This window comes from Phyllobates terribilis, unplaced genomic scaffold, assembly GCF_046119375.1.
Source record: "Phyllobates terribilis strain yellow unplaced genomic scaffold, ASM4611937v1 Scaffold_1__5_contigs__length_1240528914, whole genome shotgun sequence".
NCBI lineage: Eukaryota > Metazoa > Chordata > Amphibia > Anura > Dendrobatidae > Phyllobates > Phyllobates terribilis.
The window spans coordinates 723,238,868-723,252,312 of record NW_027362761.1 but is presented as its reverse complement, the minus strand read 5'-3'; the positions used below and the strand labels follow the sequence as shown (position 1 = coordinate 723,252,312).

The 13,445-nt window shown below is 42.6% G+C and overlaps 1 protein-coding gene across 1 annotated transcript in view; it reads right to left on the bottom strand.

Annotated features, from left to right (window-relative positions):
- Nucleotides 1–13,445, bottom strand: part of ATP8B3 (ATPase phospholipid transporting 8B3) — a 1,018,530-nt gene that overhangs the window by 582,150 nt on the left and 422,935 nt on the right. Inside the window, exon 8 of the mRNA XM_073686335.1 lies at nt 9,559–9,629. Coding sequence (XP_073542436.1) covers nt 9,559–9,629 — 71 coding nt within the window. The remainder of the gene's footprint in view (nt 1–9,558; nt 9,630–13,445) is intronic.

Below are 13,445 nucleotides of genomic sequence, written 5' to 3'. Positions count from 1 at the left end.
ATCACATACATCCTCAAAAAGCCCTCTCTTGACCCATCCTCTGTGTCTAGCTATCACCCCATATCATTTCTCCCCTATGCCTCAAAATTACTGGAACAACACACCCATCTTGAACTGTCCTTGCACCTCTCCTCCTGCTCCCTCTTTGACCGCTTACAATCTGGCATCCGACCGCATAATTCCTCTGAATCTGCCCTGACTAAAGTCACCAATGACCTGCTAACTGCCAAATCCAAGCGACACTACTCTGTCCTCCTCCTCCTGGACCTGTCCTCTGCCTTCGGCAGAGTGGGCCATTCCCTCTTACGACAGATTCTCTTATCTCTTGGCATCACCAACTTGGCCCTATTTTGGATCTCTTCATGCTTAACAGACCATCTTCCACTCACACATCACCTCCTCATCTCGCCCCCTATCTGTTGGTGTTCCCCAAGGTTCAGTTCTAGGACCCCTGCTCTTCTTCATCTACACCTTCGGCCTAGGACAGCTCATAGAGTCTCATGGCTTTCAGTATTATCTCTATGCTGCTGACACACAGATCTACCTCTCTGGACCCGATATCACCTCCTTACTAACCAGAATCCTACAATGTCTGTCCTCTATTTCATCTTTCTTCTCTTCTAGATTTCTAAAACTTAACATGAATAAAACAAAATTCATCATCTTTCCCACATCTCACTCAACCCCTCAACAAACCTATCCATCAAAGTCAATGGCTGCTCACTCTCCCCAGTCCCGCAATCTCGCTGCCTTGGGGTAACCCTTGACCCTGATCTCTCCTTCAAACCACATATCTAAACCCTTTCCACTTCATGCCGACTCCAACTCAAAAATATTTCCGTACATTCCTTAATCACGAATCTGCAAAATCACTAGTGCATGCCCTCATCATCTCCCACCTCGACTACTGCAACCTCCTTCTTTGTGGCATCCCATCTAACACTCTTGCACCCCTCCAATCTATCCTAAACTCTGCTGCCTGAATAATTGACCTATCAGCCCGCTATTCCCCGGCCTCTCCCCTCTGTCAATCCCTTCACTGGCTTCCCATTCCCCAGAGACTACAGTTCAAAACCCTAACCATGGCAACAAACCCATCCACAACCTGTCTCCTCCATACATCTCCTGGTACTTACTTACACGCAACCTCCGATCCTCACAAGATCTCCTTCCCTATTCCCCTCTTATCTCCTCTTAACCAAATCGCATACAAGAATGGAAATTAGACTTCTTATACATTTTTCTATTTCTCTTTCCCAAGTCACAGCTTTGAATAAAAAGGTGATGTACTGCATAATGTTTGTTCAAGAGCATCTTTTGATATTCTAGTGGTATAATGAAAAATTATATAAAAAAAGAGTACAGTGCGTCTTGGGGTATCTAATGCCAAGGACTGACAAAGTCACGTCAAAAAGGAAGTGGTCGCTAAAAGAAACGTGTTAATTTCATTATATAAATGCAAAATTACAATAATACAACTTTTAAGAAATTTTCCAGGCTCTAGACATTTTTCTGAAGTTACCCTGTGTACACACTATCGCAATGCCCCTACATCCCCAGTGTGTAACAACAAGTATGTGCTGAATAGATATTCATCAGTTTCTCAATGGTGACTGTAAAAATTTGTCTAGAGCAAAGCAAACCCCTTTAATAAACTTTCTAAAAATACATGTCACAAATCAGCAAATATGATCAACATTTTTGGTATCCTAGTAATCATAACAAAATGTACAATTCACTGTACCGATTATTTTAAGTGATTGGTAACTGGAGAAAATAGAATTGTGTGATTGTTTTATTTTCCCCAATAAACCCATAAAAAAGTTAATACCAATGTAACGTCTGCGTTCATGTTTAACAAAATGGCACTTAAAGCTAAGTGAAGCTTGCATTAGGAAAAAAAAAAGTTTTACCTGCGCACGATCAGGATTTGAATGCAGAAAATTCCTTAAGGTTTCTGCATCTCTTGGCAGGAAAAAGGCTGCAGGAAAAATGCTGCAGAAAAACCACGCGTTTTACCACAATTTGATGTGTTTTTGATGCATTTTTTGATGCGTTTTTGCACATCAATGAATGCTTTTTTGAGCTAAATAAAGATACTTGAAAAAAGAAACATGGGACATTGCTTTAACCCTTGGATTACTGTCAGACCTGGGGTGAGTATACTGGTTAATTTAAATGAACAAAGAATGTGTCTGTTGTATTTCAAATAAAGTGTTTACTCTTAGTGTGTGTGTTTATTTAACGCTTTACTTTGCTTTACTTATGTTTAGTAATGAGAGGGTCTGATTGACACCTTTTCATCACTAAACAAAGGGCTAGGTGTCAGCTAATTCCATGAACCTTAATCTCATTTGCATTTTCATTCATGTCATTTCTGAGGCAGCTGAGAGCTGCTATTTTTAGCCTAGGAAGGTGCCATTAGGCAAACATGTTCCCTGGCTATTAATAACACATCACAACTGTTTGTTTAGCCTCTACGTCCCCACGATCAGCAACCAGCAGCGCTTTGGACGCAGCATATTTTAGCTGCGTCCAAAATGCTGTGTTCTAATGACACACTTTTGTTGTCAATTCATACGGATCCACCACATGTAATGACATTTCACTATGTCAAAATCTGCATCAGAGAATAGCGTGTCCGCTACAGAAATTGACATGCTGCGGGAGAGTTTGAGTACGTGCCCACGATCAGGAGCCACTGCGGGTTTGAAGCTGCTTGTTCATGCAGAGTCAAACCTTCAGCGTCCAGATGTTACAGCATAGTGGATGGGATTTCTAGAAATCCCATGTCCACTATTCGTGCATCTGAGGCTGCAGATCACCAGTGGACACTGACATGCGGCGCGTCTTTCAGGACCACAGCATGTCAAATTCTCTTTGCGGAGTCGCTAGTCTCAGCAATAGAAATTTGACCACTAGAATGTATTGAATGCGGTAAATCCGCATAGTTCAGTGAACACATGTGGACTTACCTGCGTTTAATAGAATGCAGCATTTTGGATTCAGCAAAAATATGCTGCATCCAAAGCGCAGCTGTGTTCGGATCGTGAGCACATAGCCTAATATTAAAAAAAATGGCATGGGCTCCCGTGTCATTTTCATAACCAGCATAGGGAAAGCTGACCACTGGGAGCTGATATTAGTAGTTGGGAAAGGGGCCATTAGCCAAAAATGTTCTCTGGCTATTAATAACAGCCCACAGCTGCTTGCTTAGCCTTTACTGTCTAGATTACAGGGGGAACCCAGAAAAAAATTGACATAGGGTTCCCCTATAAAATCTAACCAGCAAAGGTTAAATAGACAGATGTGAGCTGATATTAATAGCCAGGGAAGGGGCCATGGATACTACCCCCCTCTGAGGTTAATAATTAGTGTTGAGCCACCCCCGTGGTGTTCGGGTTCGGTTCGTCGAACACCGGGATGTTCGTGGAACTGTTCGTCGAATACCTTAGAACACTGTCGAACACCGTCGAACACCGTTAAAACCAATGGCAGGCAAATAAAAACACATAGAAAACACCTTCAAAGGGTGTCCAAAAGCTGACAAACTGCTCAGAAGACACTCTCTTTAAAAAAGCCGGCCGGCAATTCAGCATCAGTACCCAACAATTTAGAACAGAAAGAATAGAGCATCACACATAGATTATATAGATAGAAACATGTCAGTCACATATATAAGAAGTACACTGACAGTGTTGATTACTGTACTTGTCATTTAGTGTTAAAATAAAGGATTTATTAAAAAAAATAATAGTGTTTTCATCCACCGTCTCTTTAAAAAAGCCGGCCGGCAATTCAGCATCGGTACCCAACAATTTAGAACAGAAAGAATAGAGCATCACACATAGATTAGATAGATAGAAACATGTCAGTCACATATATAATAAGTACAGTGATAGTGTTGATTACTGTACTTGTCATTTAGTGTTAAAATAAAGGATTTATTAAAAAAAAAATTGGCGTGGGGTTCCCCGTAATTTTAGTCTCTAGCGGAGGTTAAGCAGATGGCTGGGGCAGATGTTTGAAGCCTGGGAAGGGGGTAATACCCACGGAGCTTCCCAGGCTACTAATATCAGCCCCCAGCTGAATACCTAGCCTTTACTAGCTATTAAAATGGGGGACCCCTTAAAAAAAATGATGTGGGTTCCCCCCTATTTTAATAGCTAGCAAAGGCTAGGCAGACAGCTGGGGGCTGATATTAATAGCCCAGGAAGGGTGCCATGAATATTGGCCCCCTCCCAGGCTAAAAACACCAGCCGTCAGCTGTCCCAGAAATGGCGCATCCATAGGATGCGCCATTTCTGGCACTTAGCCTCGCTCTTCCCACTGCCCTGTAGCGGTGGCAGTGGGGTAATAGGGCTGGGGTTGATGTCAGCTTATAATGCCAGCTGACATCAAGCCCAGGTTAGTAATGGAGAGGCGTCTATAAGACACCCCCATTACTAACCCCATAGTCAAAGTTAAAAAAAAACACAAACACCCAGAATAAAGTCCTTTAACTGAAATAAACACACAATTTTTTATTGTTCTAAATTAAACCATACTTACCATCACGCCCATTCCAGCTGAAGCCAATGTCTACTGCAATAAAAGTAAAATAATAAACCAACATCATCCTTACCTTTCCATGGTTCCCAGGACGGCTCCAGCTCTGCTACATTCACATGACAGGCTGGATTACAGCAGAAAGCATGTGCAGGAGAATTTTCCCACGCTGTCAGTGACATGCATGAGGTGAGCCGAGTTCATTGGACATGAACTCAGCTCATCTGGATGCCGTCACAGCCAGACACTGAGGAGCGCAAGCATGCCTGCGCTTCTCAGTGTCTGCGGCATTGCAAGCTGGATGGCAGATTTCTGCTGCGATCCAGCCTGTCATGTGAATGTAGCAGAGCTGGAGCCGTCCTGGGAACCATGGAAAGGTAAGGATGATGTTGGTTTATTATTTTGCTTTTATTGCAGAAGACATTGGTTTCAGCTGGAATGGACGTGATGGTAAGTATGGTTTAATTTAGAACATTAAAAAATTGTGTGTTTATTTCAGTTAAAGGACTTTATTCTGGGTGCTGTGTTTTTTTTAAATACTTTACTAGAAATTCATGGCGGTCATGTCTAATATTGGCATGACCACATGAATTTCGGGCTTAGGGCCAGCTGATAATACCAAGATGGCCCTAACCCCTTTATTACCCAGTTAGCCACCGCACCAGGGCCCTGGATGAGTTAGGTACAGCGCCAGAAGATGGCGCTTCTATGAACGCGCCATTTTCTGGGGTGGCTGCGGACTCCAATTTGCAGCAGGGGGGGCAGAAAGCTTTGGCCTCCCTGCGCTGCGGATCCCAGCCCACAGCTGCCTAGTTGTACCTGGCTGGACACAAAAATAGGGCGAAGCCCCACGTTTTTTCTTTTTAAATTATTTCATGAAATTCATGAAATAATTAAAAAAAAAAGGGCTTCCCTATATTGTTGTGTCCGGCCAGGTACAAATAGGCAGCTGGTGGTTGGGGGCAGCCCGTTCCTGCCTGCTGTACCTGGCTGGACACAAAAATAGGGCGAAGCCCCACGTCAATTTTTTTTTAATAATTTCCTGAATACGTGACATGAAGCCCAGGTTAGTAATGGTTGGTGTCTATAAGACGCCCTCCAATACTAACCCCGTAGTAAGGTTTTGACGTTTTTCAAATAAAGTCACAGCCAGAATAAAGTTTTTTATTTTAAATAAAATTCCACATGGTTTTAATCTTTTATTTAAAAATAAAAAAACACTGTCTCCTGTAAGAAACCAAAAATAAAAAACAACCATATCCCTCACCTGTCTGCTGTCATGATGTAATTCCAGTGCACCACGACGTTCCGGGTCACTTCTACAGCAGTCACACTAGCAATCACTGATGTGACTGCTTTAGAAGACCGCATTGTATATACTGACAAGAGTGTTGTCACTCCTGTCATTGTACATCGCTGTGCTGCTGGGGCTGAGTTCACTGGAGTTCATCAGCTGAAGATCAGCTCGTAGGCGCTAGTGGCCTCACTTACTACATGAGTGTTGAGTGGGAAAATGATCTTCAGCTGATGAACTCTGGTGAACTCAGTCCTAGCAGCGCAGCGATGTACACTGCTGGAAGCAATCGCGCTCCCGTCAGTGTACTGCCGGGTGATCGGGTAGCCGTGGGACATAGGGAAGATGGCGGACAGGTGAGAATAAAGTTTATTTTTATTTTAATATAGATTTACTTTTGCTTTTTTCTTCTTTTTTTTTTACACAACACACGATGCCAGCTTAGGAAACTACTTCTCCACTCAGCCGCGCCTGCTCCCACTGTTATCAGTGCGTTTCTGAGGCGTTTTCTGCTGCATTTTTGACTCATTGACATGAATTGAGTCAGTCAAATGTGCAACAAACATCCGCAGCAAATCCGCAAATATATTTATACCTGCATTTTTGCTGCGGATTTGCCTGTCTCAATTCAAGTCTATGGGTGAAAAATGCTGCAGAAACGCACAAAGAATTGACATGCTGCAGATTTAAACGCAATGACAATCCTGACAGGAAAATTCCTGGTCATGTGCACAACACTTGAGGATTGTCATTGCATTAGCTGGCACATGGATTACTTAGCATTTTTGGTGCATTTCCGCGCTGAAAAAATGCAGAGGAAAACGCAGCAAAAATGCAGTGTGAACATAGTCTTACAACTATGAATGAGTAAAAGGGATATTTCAAGTTGTCTCTTAAACAGCACAGAGCTTTCCAGTTTTCTCACGTCCTAGTGTCTGGCAGAGCAGGCATTCCTCCTTGACTAAAAGTTCTAGTGAGTAGCAGAAATGTAGTATTAGTAGAACTCTAAGGCTAAGCACAAAATCTGATGTAACATATTCAGTCATCAGTGGTTTATTCTGGAGTGTACAATGCTATCGCTGCAGACAGTAAGAGATTTGATTAGGAGACCTGCTCTGAAACCAGCCCAAGCAAGGGGCTGGTAATTTTGCAAGATTTTTAACAGTAGCTTGTCAGAAGCTGAGAGGGAGGTGGAGAGAAGTGAGCCAGCTAACTGCTGTATAGAAATCAATGGGCTGGATAGAGGAGACTGGGATATTCGGAATGTACAGTGGAGAGAATGTAAAATAATAAAAAATAAATGTATACTTACCTTCTGATGGCCCCCGGTGTGCTTGTCTCTGCTTGCGGCAGCTCGCGGTAGATATAAGGACCTGCCGACATCAGTGGTCGTGTGACCCGTCACATGACTATGACGTCAGCGCAGGTCCTTTAGTCTACCGCGAGCTGCCGGCAAGCCAAGACAAGCTCACCGGGGGCCATCAGAAGGTAAGTATAATATTTATTTTTTATTTTATTCTTCTTTTTACAGGTTCTATGGTACCCAGGTCCTGAGGAGAGTCTCCTTTTCTCCAAACCCGGGTACCATCCGCACATTGAAACGAATGGATTCCGCATGTACAGATGCAGTGATGCAGATTCCATGCGTTCCAATGCAAGTCAATGGCAGCGAAAATGCAGCGCTTCCGCAAAATAATTGCTAGTGCTGCGCTTTTTTCCGCAATGATAATCCGCAGCGGAAATTTCTGCAGCATGTGCACAGCACATGCGTATTATCATTAGGGAACATGGCGGGCCTTCTACCAAGCGTTTTTAAGCATTTCTGCAGCGGAATTGCCTCTGCGGAAACCCTTAAAAAACGCATCGTGGGCACACAGCCTTTAGGGGACTTCATCAGTGAAAAAAAATTATACCTTAATCCTCTACAGTCCAATCCCCATACTTCGTGGAAAGTTATTTTCTTTTATGAAGTCCCCTTTACAATGTTTGAGACGTCAGGAAGAATGATTGTCCAGAGAAGAAAAGGTGAGAGTTACCATAATGTCCCGCTAGGTGAGGGGAGGACCAAGTGTACAACGATGGAAAAAGGGGGAAAGCCCAACACTAGGGAAAGGGAGAGTTGAGACCCCAAGGCAGATCTTACAACACCCTGACTCCCCTACCGTCCCTAAATAAGTTGCACACCTATCACCGAGAAGGATACCTAATCCCTAACTGTCCCTGAAGCTAGGCCCTAGGTAGGGAGGGGAAGGGGTGAGCACTAGTCAGCCCCCACTGCAACTAAAGACCAACAAGGAAAACAGACAAGGGGGACATTTAGCTTGAGAAGACACCAGAGAGAAGATAATCCACCAAGAAGCTCCAAGAAGAAACTAGCCGACTGCTAGTACTCCAGACCTGAGCAGGGGAAAATAGTACACTCACCGGTGACTCTCTGGAGACACTGAGGGTTTTTATATATCAAGCAAGGGTGGGTCAATTAGCAGCAGAAGGGGGATATCACTGCTGGGTCCTTGCGAGAGAAGAATACGACTACACTCCAGAGATAAAAGGATCAAGAGGGAGTCTGCAAAGCCAAGCACAGTGACCTTCTACAGCTGGATCCAGAATGACTGTCTGTCAAACATGATACACCCATGACACAGTCCTGACAATGTCAAAGGTAAAGCACCCTGAGACCATTCACATGTGGGGTTGCTTTTTATGCAAGGAAGTGGGTTCACTCACAATTTTGTCTAAGAACAGTGCCATGAATAAAAATGGTATTTAAACATTCTCCAAGTGCAATATCTCCCAATGATGTAGGAGAGACATGGTGATGTACAATGCTTTTTCCAACATGATGGCGCACAATGTCACAAGCCAAAAAATAACACATGCATATACCAAGTTAGCCTACAAAAGCCTTTGCCTCACTGTGCTTGTAGTGGCACTGACATTTGTTTGGTGCCAGTCCTAAATAAGCTCTGCACTGGAGTTGCACCGATCCCATAGCTGAATCATCTCTAGGAGATGGTCCTGGTACTTGCTGGACTTTCTTGGATGCCATGTACCCATCTTCACAACAATTGAACCTCTCTCTTTGAAGTTCTTGATGATCCGATAAATTGTTGATTTAAGGGCAATCTTACAGGCAGCAATGTCCTTGTCTGTAAAGCCCTAGTGACGCAAAGAAATGATGACTACACGTATTTGCTTGGAAGTAACCATGGTTAACAGAATAAGACAACAATTTCAAGCACCAGTACCCTTATAATGCAACCAGTCTGCTCTTATAATTCAATCAGCATTACAGTGAGATATCAGCTGCCTATTCCTCATTAATGCTTTTTTTCTGAGTTTACGAAAAGATCACTGAAATTATATAATCAGGTCATTTTGTGAAAGGGCAGAAATTCAGTAGAAATGTTTTCTTTGTGATTAAACGAATTTTCATGCAAAGAATGACTCATCTGATTACACTTCATAATCACCTACTGTACAGTTAATACAATAATAATAATACAAATGCCACTATAAAAACTGAAGCAGCAAACATTTCGGAAGTAAAAAAATTGTGTTAGTCTCAAATTTTTTAAGCTGATCTACAATCACTTTCTTGCTGAAAGCATAGGAAAAATTGTATTATTGCAGAACTTGTGATATCTCAAAGAAAAATATAGCCAAATGAGTACAGTCTCTTTTATTCTAGAAAATTAAATTTAGCAAATTCTTACCCATCTATATCTGCTGTCTCCACATAACATAGGCTGTTTGGTTCAGAGGTGTACAACAAAAATATGTCTGCCTATAAAATAAAATAATGAATATTAAATAGCTTAATTGCATACATAATTTTTTTTTATTTCTTATAAGAATATATAGATTAATATACAGCAGGGATTAAAAAATGAAACATACATGACAATTACTGCTTACAATTTTGTCAACTTAATGGTATTTCCTGGGCCACCATAAAGCAAATACTCATTCAACTTACCAGTGGTGGCCAACGGTCAGAGGCTCATCCCCTGAACATCTTGCCAGATCTATGAGCCACTTTGAACTGTTTTGGCGTTAATACATTTTAACGTAATGAGGCAAAGACTGGATGTCATTGCGGCCACTGTAGCATGTTCAAAGCATTCATTGGCTCCTCATCAAGAAACCAAATGAATCAATTTAACTTGATTTCATTTTCAGTCATTCAATATGGAGGCACAATACTTATGCAACCTCTCCCACTTTGTGGACAATTGTGTGCTTAGGCTATTGCCACCACCTCTATTCTGCCACACACTATTGAAGGCCTCTTTATGGGTCTCAGTTATGTGCATGCTCATACCAGTTACCTTCTGAGTGTCTCACTCAGTTAAAGCCTTCTCAGTCTCCCAACAGTCTTACCTGTTCTCCAATAAATAAATGGCAAAGGTTCTCACAGTAGCATGAGTAACATGGGACAAGGCGTTGTTGTGTTAAAAAACGGCCCCTGGGACTCTTATACATTTACCTGTGAAGACTTCTTCATGGCGTTGCCTACGAGGTTTCCAGAAAAATCATGATGATTTGCTTGCCTAAGTGTATTCCACTTAGCACAACATTTCTCAGCCAACGATTAATAATCTTATTGATAACATGTCACAGTGTGTAAGTGTGTGTATTTCTACTCATGGTGCTCACGGTCTATACTGAGTAAATCGAGATGTTTTGAAAATTATGCTTCCATTTTTTCATCATTTGCATGTCATTAACATGTCTATCAATTTTATGATTCTCCCTACTCCATGACTTTTCTTTCTTGATGTTGCAATTTCATTGTTGAGGAATGTACGTTTGCTCCATAAATCAATATTATCTTCCTTCAGGTTTCTTAAGCATCACTTATCTTTGGCCCACCTAACTTTAGAGCAATATATTCCTCAATACTTATCACCTTTTCGTAGGGCATACATAGGGGCCTTAGTGAATTCCATCCTATTATAATTTTACTTCCTTCTGACACCAGCTGCTATACTACTAGCTGTAGAGATCAGACTATGATAGGGCCCAGATTTATTAAGACTGCCATTTTGTATTCCAGTCTTAATGAGATCCGGGCAGGAATAAGATGCACCGAATTCATTTGGTGCATGCCACTTAATGAATTTGGTGCATTTTATCTGTGGAATGCACTTCTATTCACCTCACCAGAAATGTTACTTCAAAGACAGCCATGCCCTGTTCCACCCAAATCCTCTCCTGTTCCACTCAATTTTGGTCAAAGCTTCAAGAAACTGGGGAAAATGTCAAAAGTTTTCGCTTTAATGTATCGGCCCCTAAGTCTTCTACATGGTTATCTTATACATCTAACATGAAAAAGGAGGCAAGATTGTCATTTACCCCATTACCTACTGCCAATACACCTTTTCATGGCGGTCATTAAGGGGCCATATTCCTCAGCGCCACTTTTTCACAGTGCTGAGGAATTAGTGTATAGCTCTCCCCAGTTGGGTGACAGCTCTATATTAAAGCTGACACCCTGCAGCATTGGCATAATCCCTCAAAAAATAAGCCCCAAGTATGGCTCTTTCGGCAAAAAAATAAAAAATCTCTCAAAATACGGTGATGCAAAATGAATTAAATTTTTGTTAAATGTTGTTTTTATTATGCAAATGTAGCAAAACATAAAAAATTATATAAATCGGGTATCGCTATAATTGTACTGACCCAAACAATAAATTCCTCAAATTATTAAAGGAACTGAATGAGACATCTCTCAATGAGATGGAGACTGAAATTGAACAATTACAAGTTCAGTTCAAGAAGGAAATGGATACTGCCAAATTGAGGCGGTTGAACGATGAGGTCGATCTGGAATGTCAGAAATGGGTTAAAGAAATAGATGCTAATAAATTAAAAAGTTTCAACGGGACTTACATGACAAACAATCCCGGAATGTCTATAGATGGTGTATGCCTCCTGACAGATCACGCCCTAGATCCCGTAATAACCCATTCTCACGTTCTAGATCGACATCGGTCGCTTCAACGGCCTCAAATGGGGATCCCATATCTTTGGAGAACCCGGGTGACCGTTCTGGATCAGAGGATCAATTGTTGCCGAGAATTCAAACAAGACTTAACAATAGGAGAAAACGTACCACCACTTACCAGGTTAGTGATCCCCAGGGAGGGCTCCATATCGTGAACTTATCCACCCATGTATTGACCAAAGCACAGACGGAGGTCCTTGGTTTGGGTTTATCTTTTGCACCTACCAATGCCTTTAATTATTTTACTGCCCTAAAGGACCTCCATCTGTTCACACGGAAACTTATCCTTAAAAAATTATATTCTAGGTCGCATGGTGAGGGTGACCCTGTGACTGCGGCAGAGAGAGAGGCCTTGAAGAACTTGGAGGACCTCCTGTTGGGGCAGGAACAACCCCCCACAACAGGTGGGTTACCACAGCCACGTTATCCTAGATCTACGCGATTCCCTCCCTTGTCACAGAGCCCTGCAATTGAGATCTTTGTATGTCTAGTGACTGAAGATCTCAGACGTCTCCCTACACGGAGACAATATGATAATCTTACTTATTCGCAACGCGCGGCGATACATCAACTACAATCACTGTAAGATATTGTTATCAAGCCAGCGGACAAGGGAGGGAATATCGTACTGTGGCCCTGCTCCAAATATGAGAGGGAGGCCTTACACCAACTAAGGGATACCTACACATATTCTAGATTATCGTATAATCCCACGGCCTTCTTCTCTGCTGCACTCCAGGGGATCCTGGGCCATGCCTGTGAACAGGGTATTATTGATAAGCGGACTGTTGAGGCTTTAACGGTTAATTTTCCAAAAACTGCCACCTTCTATTTACTCTCTAAAATTCACAAGGACGCCCTCAACCCACCGGGACGTTCGATCGTGTCAGGATTGGGCGGTCTTTGTGGCCCTATTTGTTGAAACACTTCCATCATATATCAAGGACACAACGGACGTCCTTACGCGGGTTGACGGCGTCCTTGTGACGGATGGTACTCTCCTAGTCACGGCCGATGTTGAGAGTCTTTATACTTGCATCAGCCACGATCTGGGCCTGTCTGCGGCCCGCCTCTTTCTGGGAACCTACGACCTGGACAGCCCGTCAAGGGAATTCATCCTTGAGCTCCTCCAATTCGTCCTCTGCCACAACTATTTCTTATTTAAAGATACAGTGTATCTACAAAGGCGTGGCACGGTGATGGGGGCGGCCCGTGCCCCCTCGTACGCCAATCCCTTCCTGGGCGCTTGGGAGAGAGAGATCTTTGACGACGAGGGTGTACAGGGTGCGGACCGCGTCGTGTCATGGCTGAGATCCATAGATGATGTTCTATTCTTTTGGCAGGGGACGGTGGAGGAGCTCGATGATTTTATGCTATGGCTTAACTCTAATAATCGTGCTATCAAGTTGACTTATTTATATCATCACAAATGAATTGATTTTCTGGACGTCACCCTTGAGGTAGATTCTGATTTTCGGATTCAGACTGACGTTTTCATAAAACCTACCTCAGTCAACTCTTTGATACACGCTGCCTCTGCACATGATTCCCATACGATTCGGGCCATCCTGGTCGGACAATTCCTTAGGATGA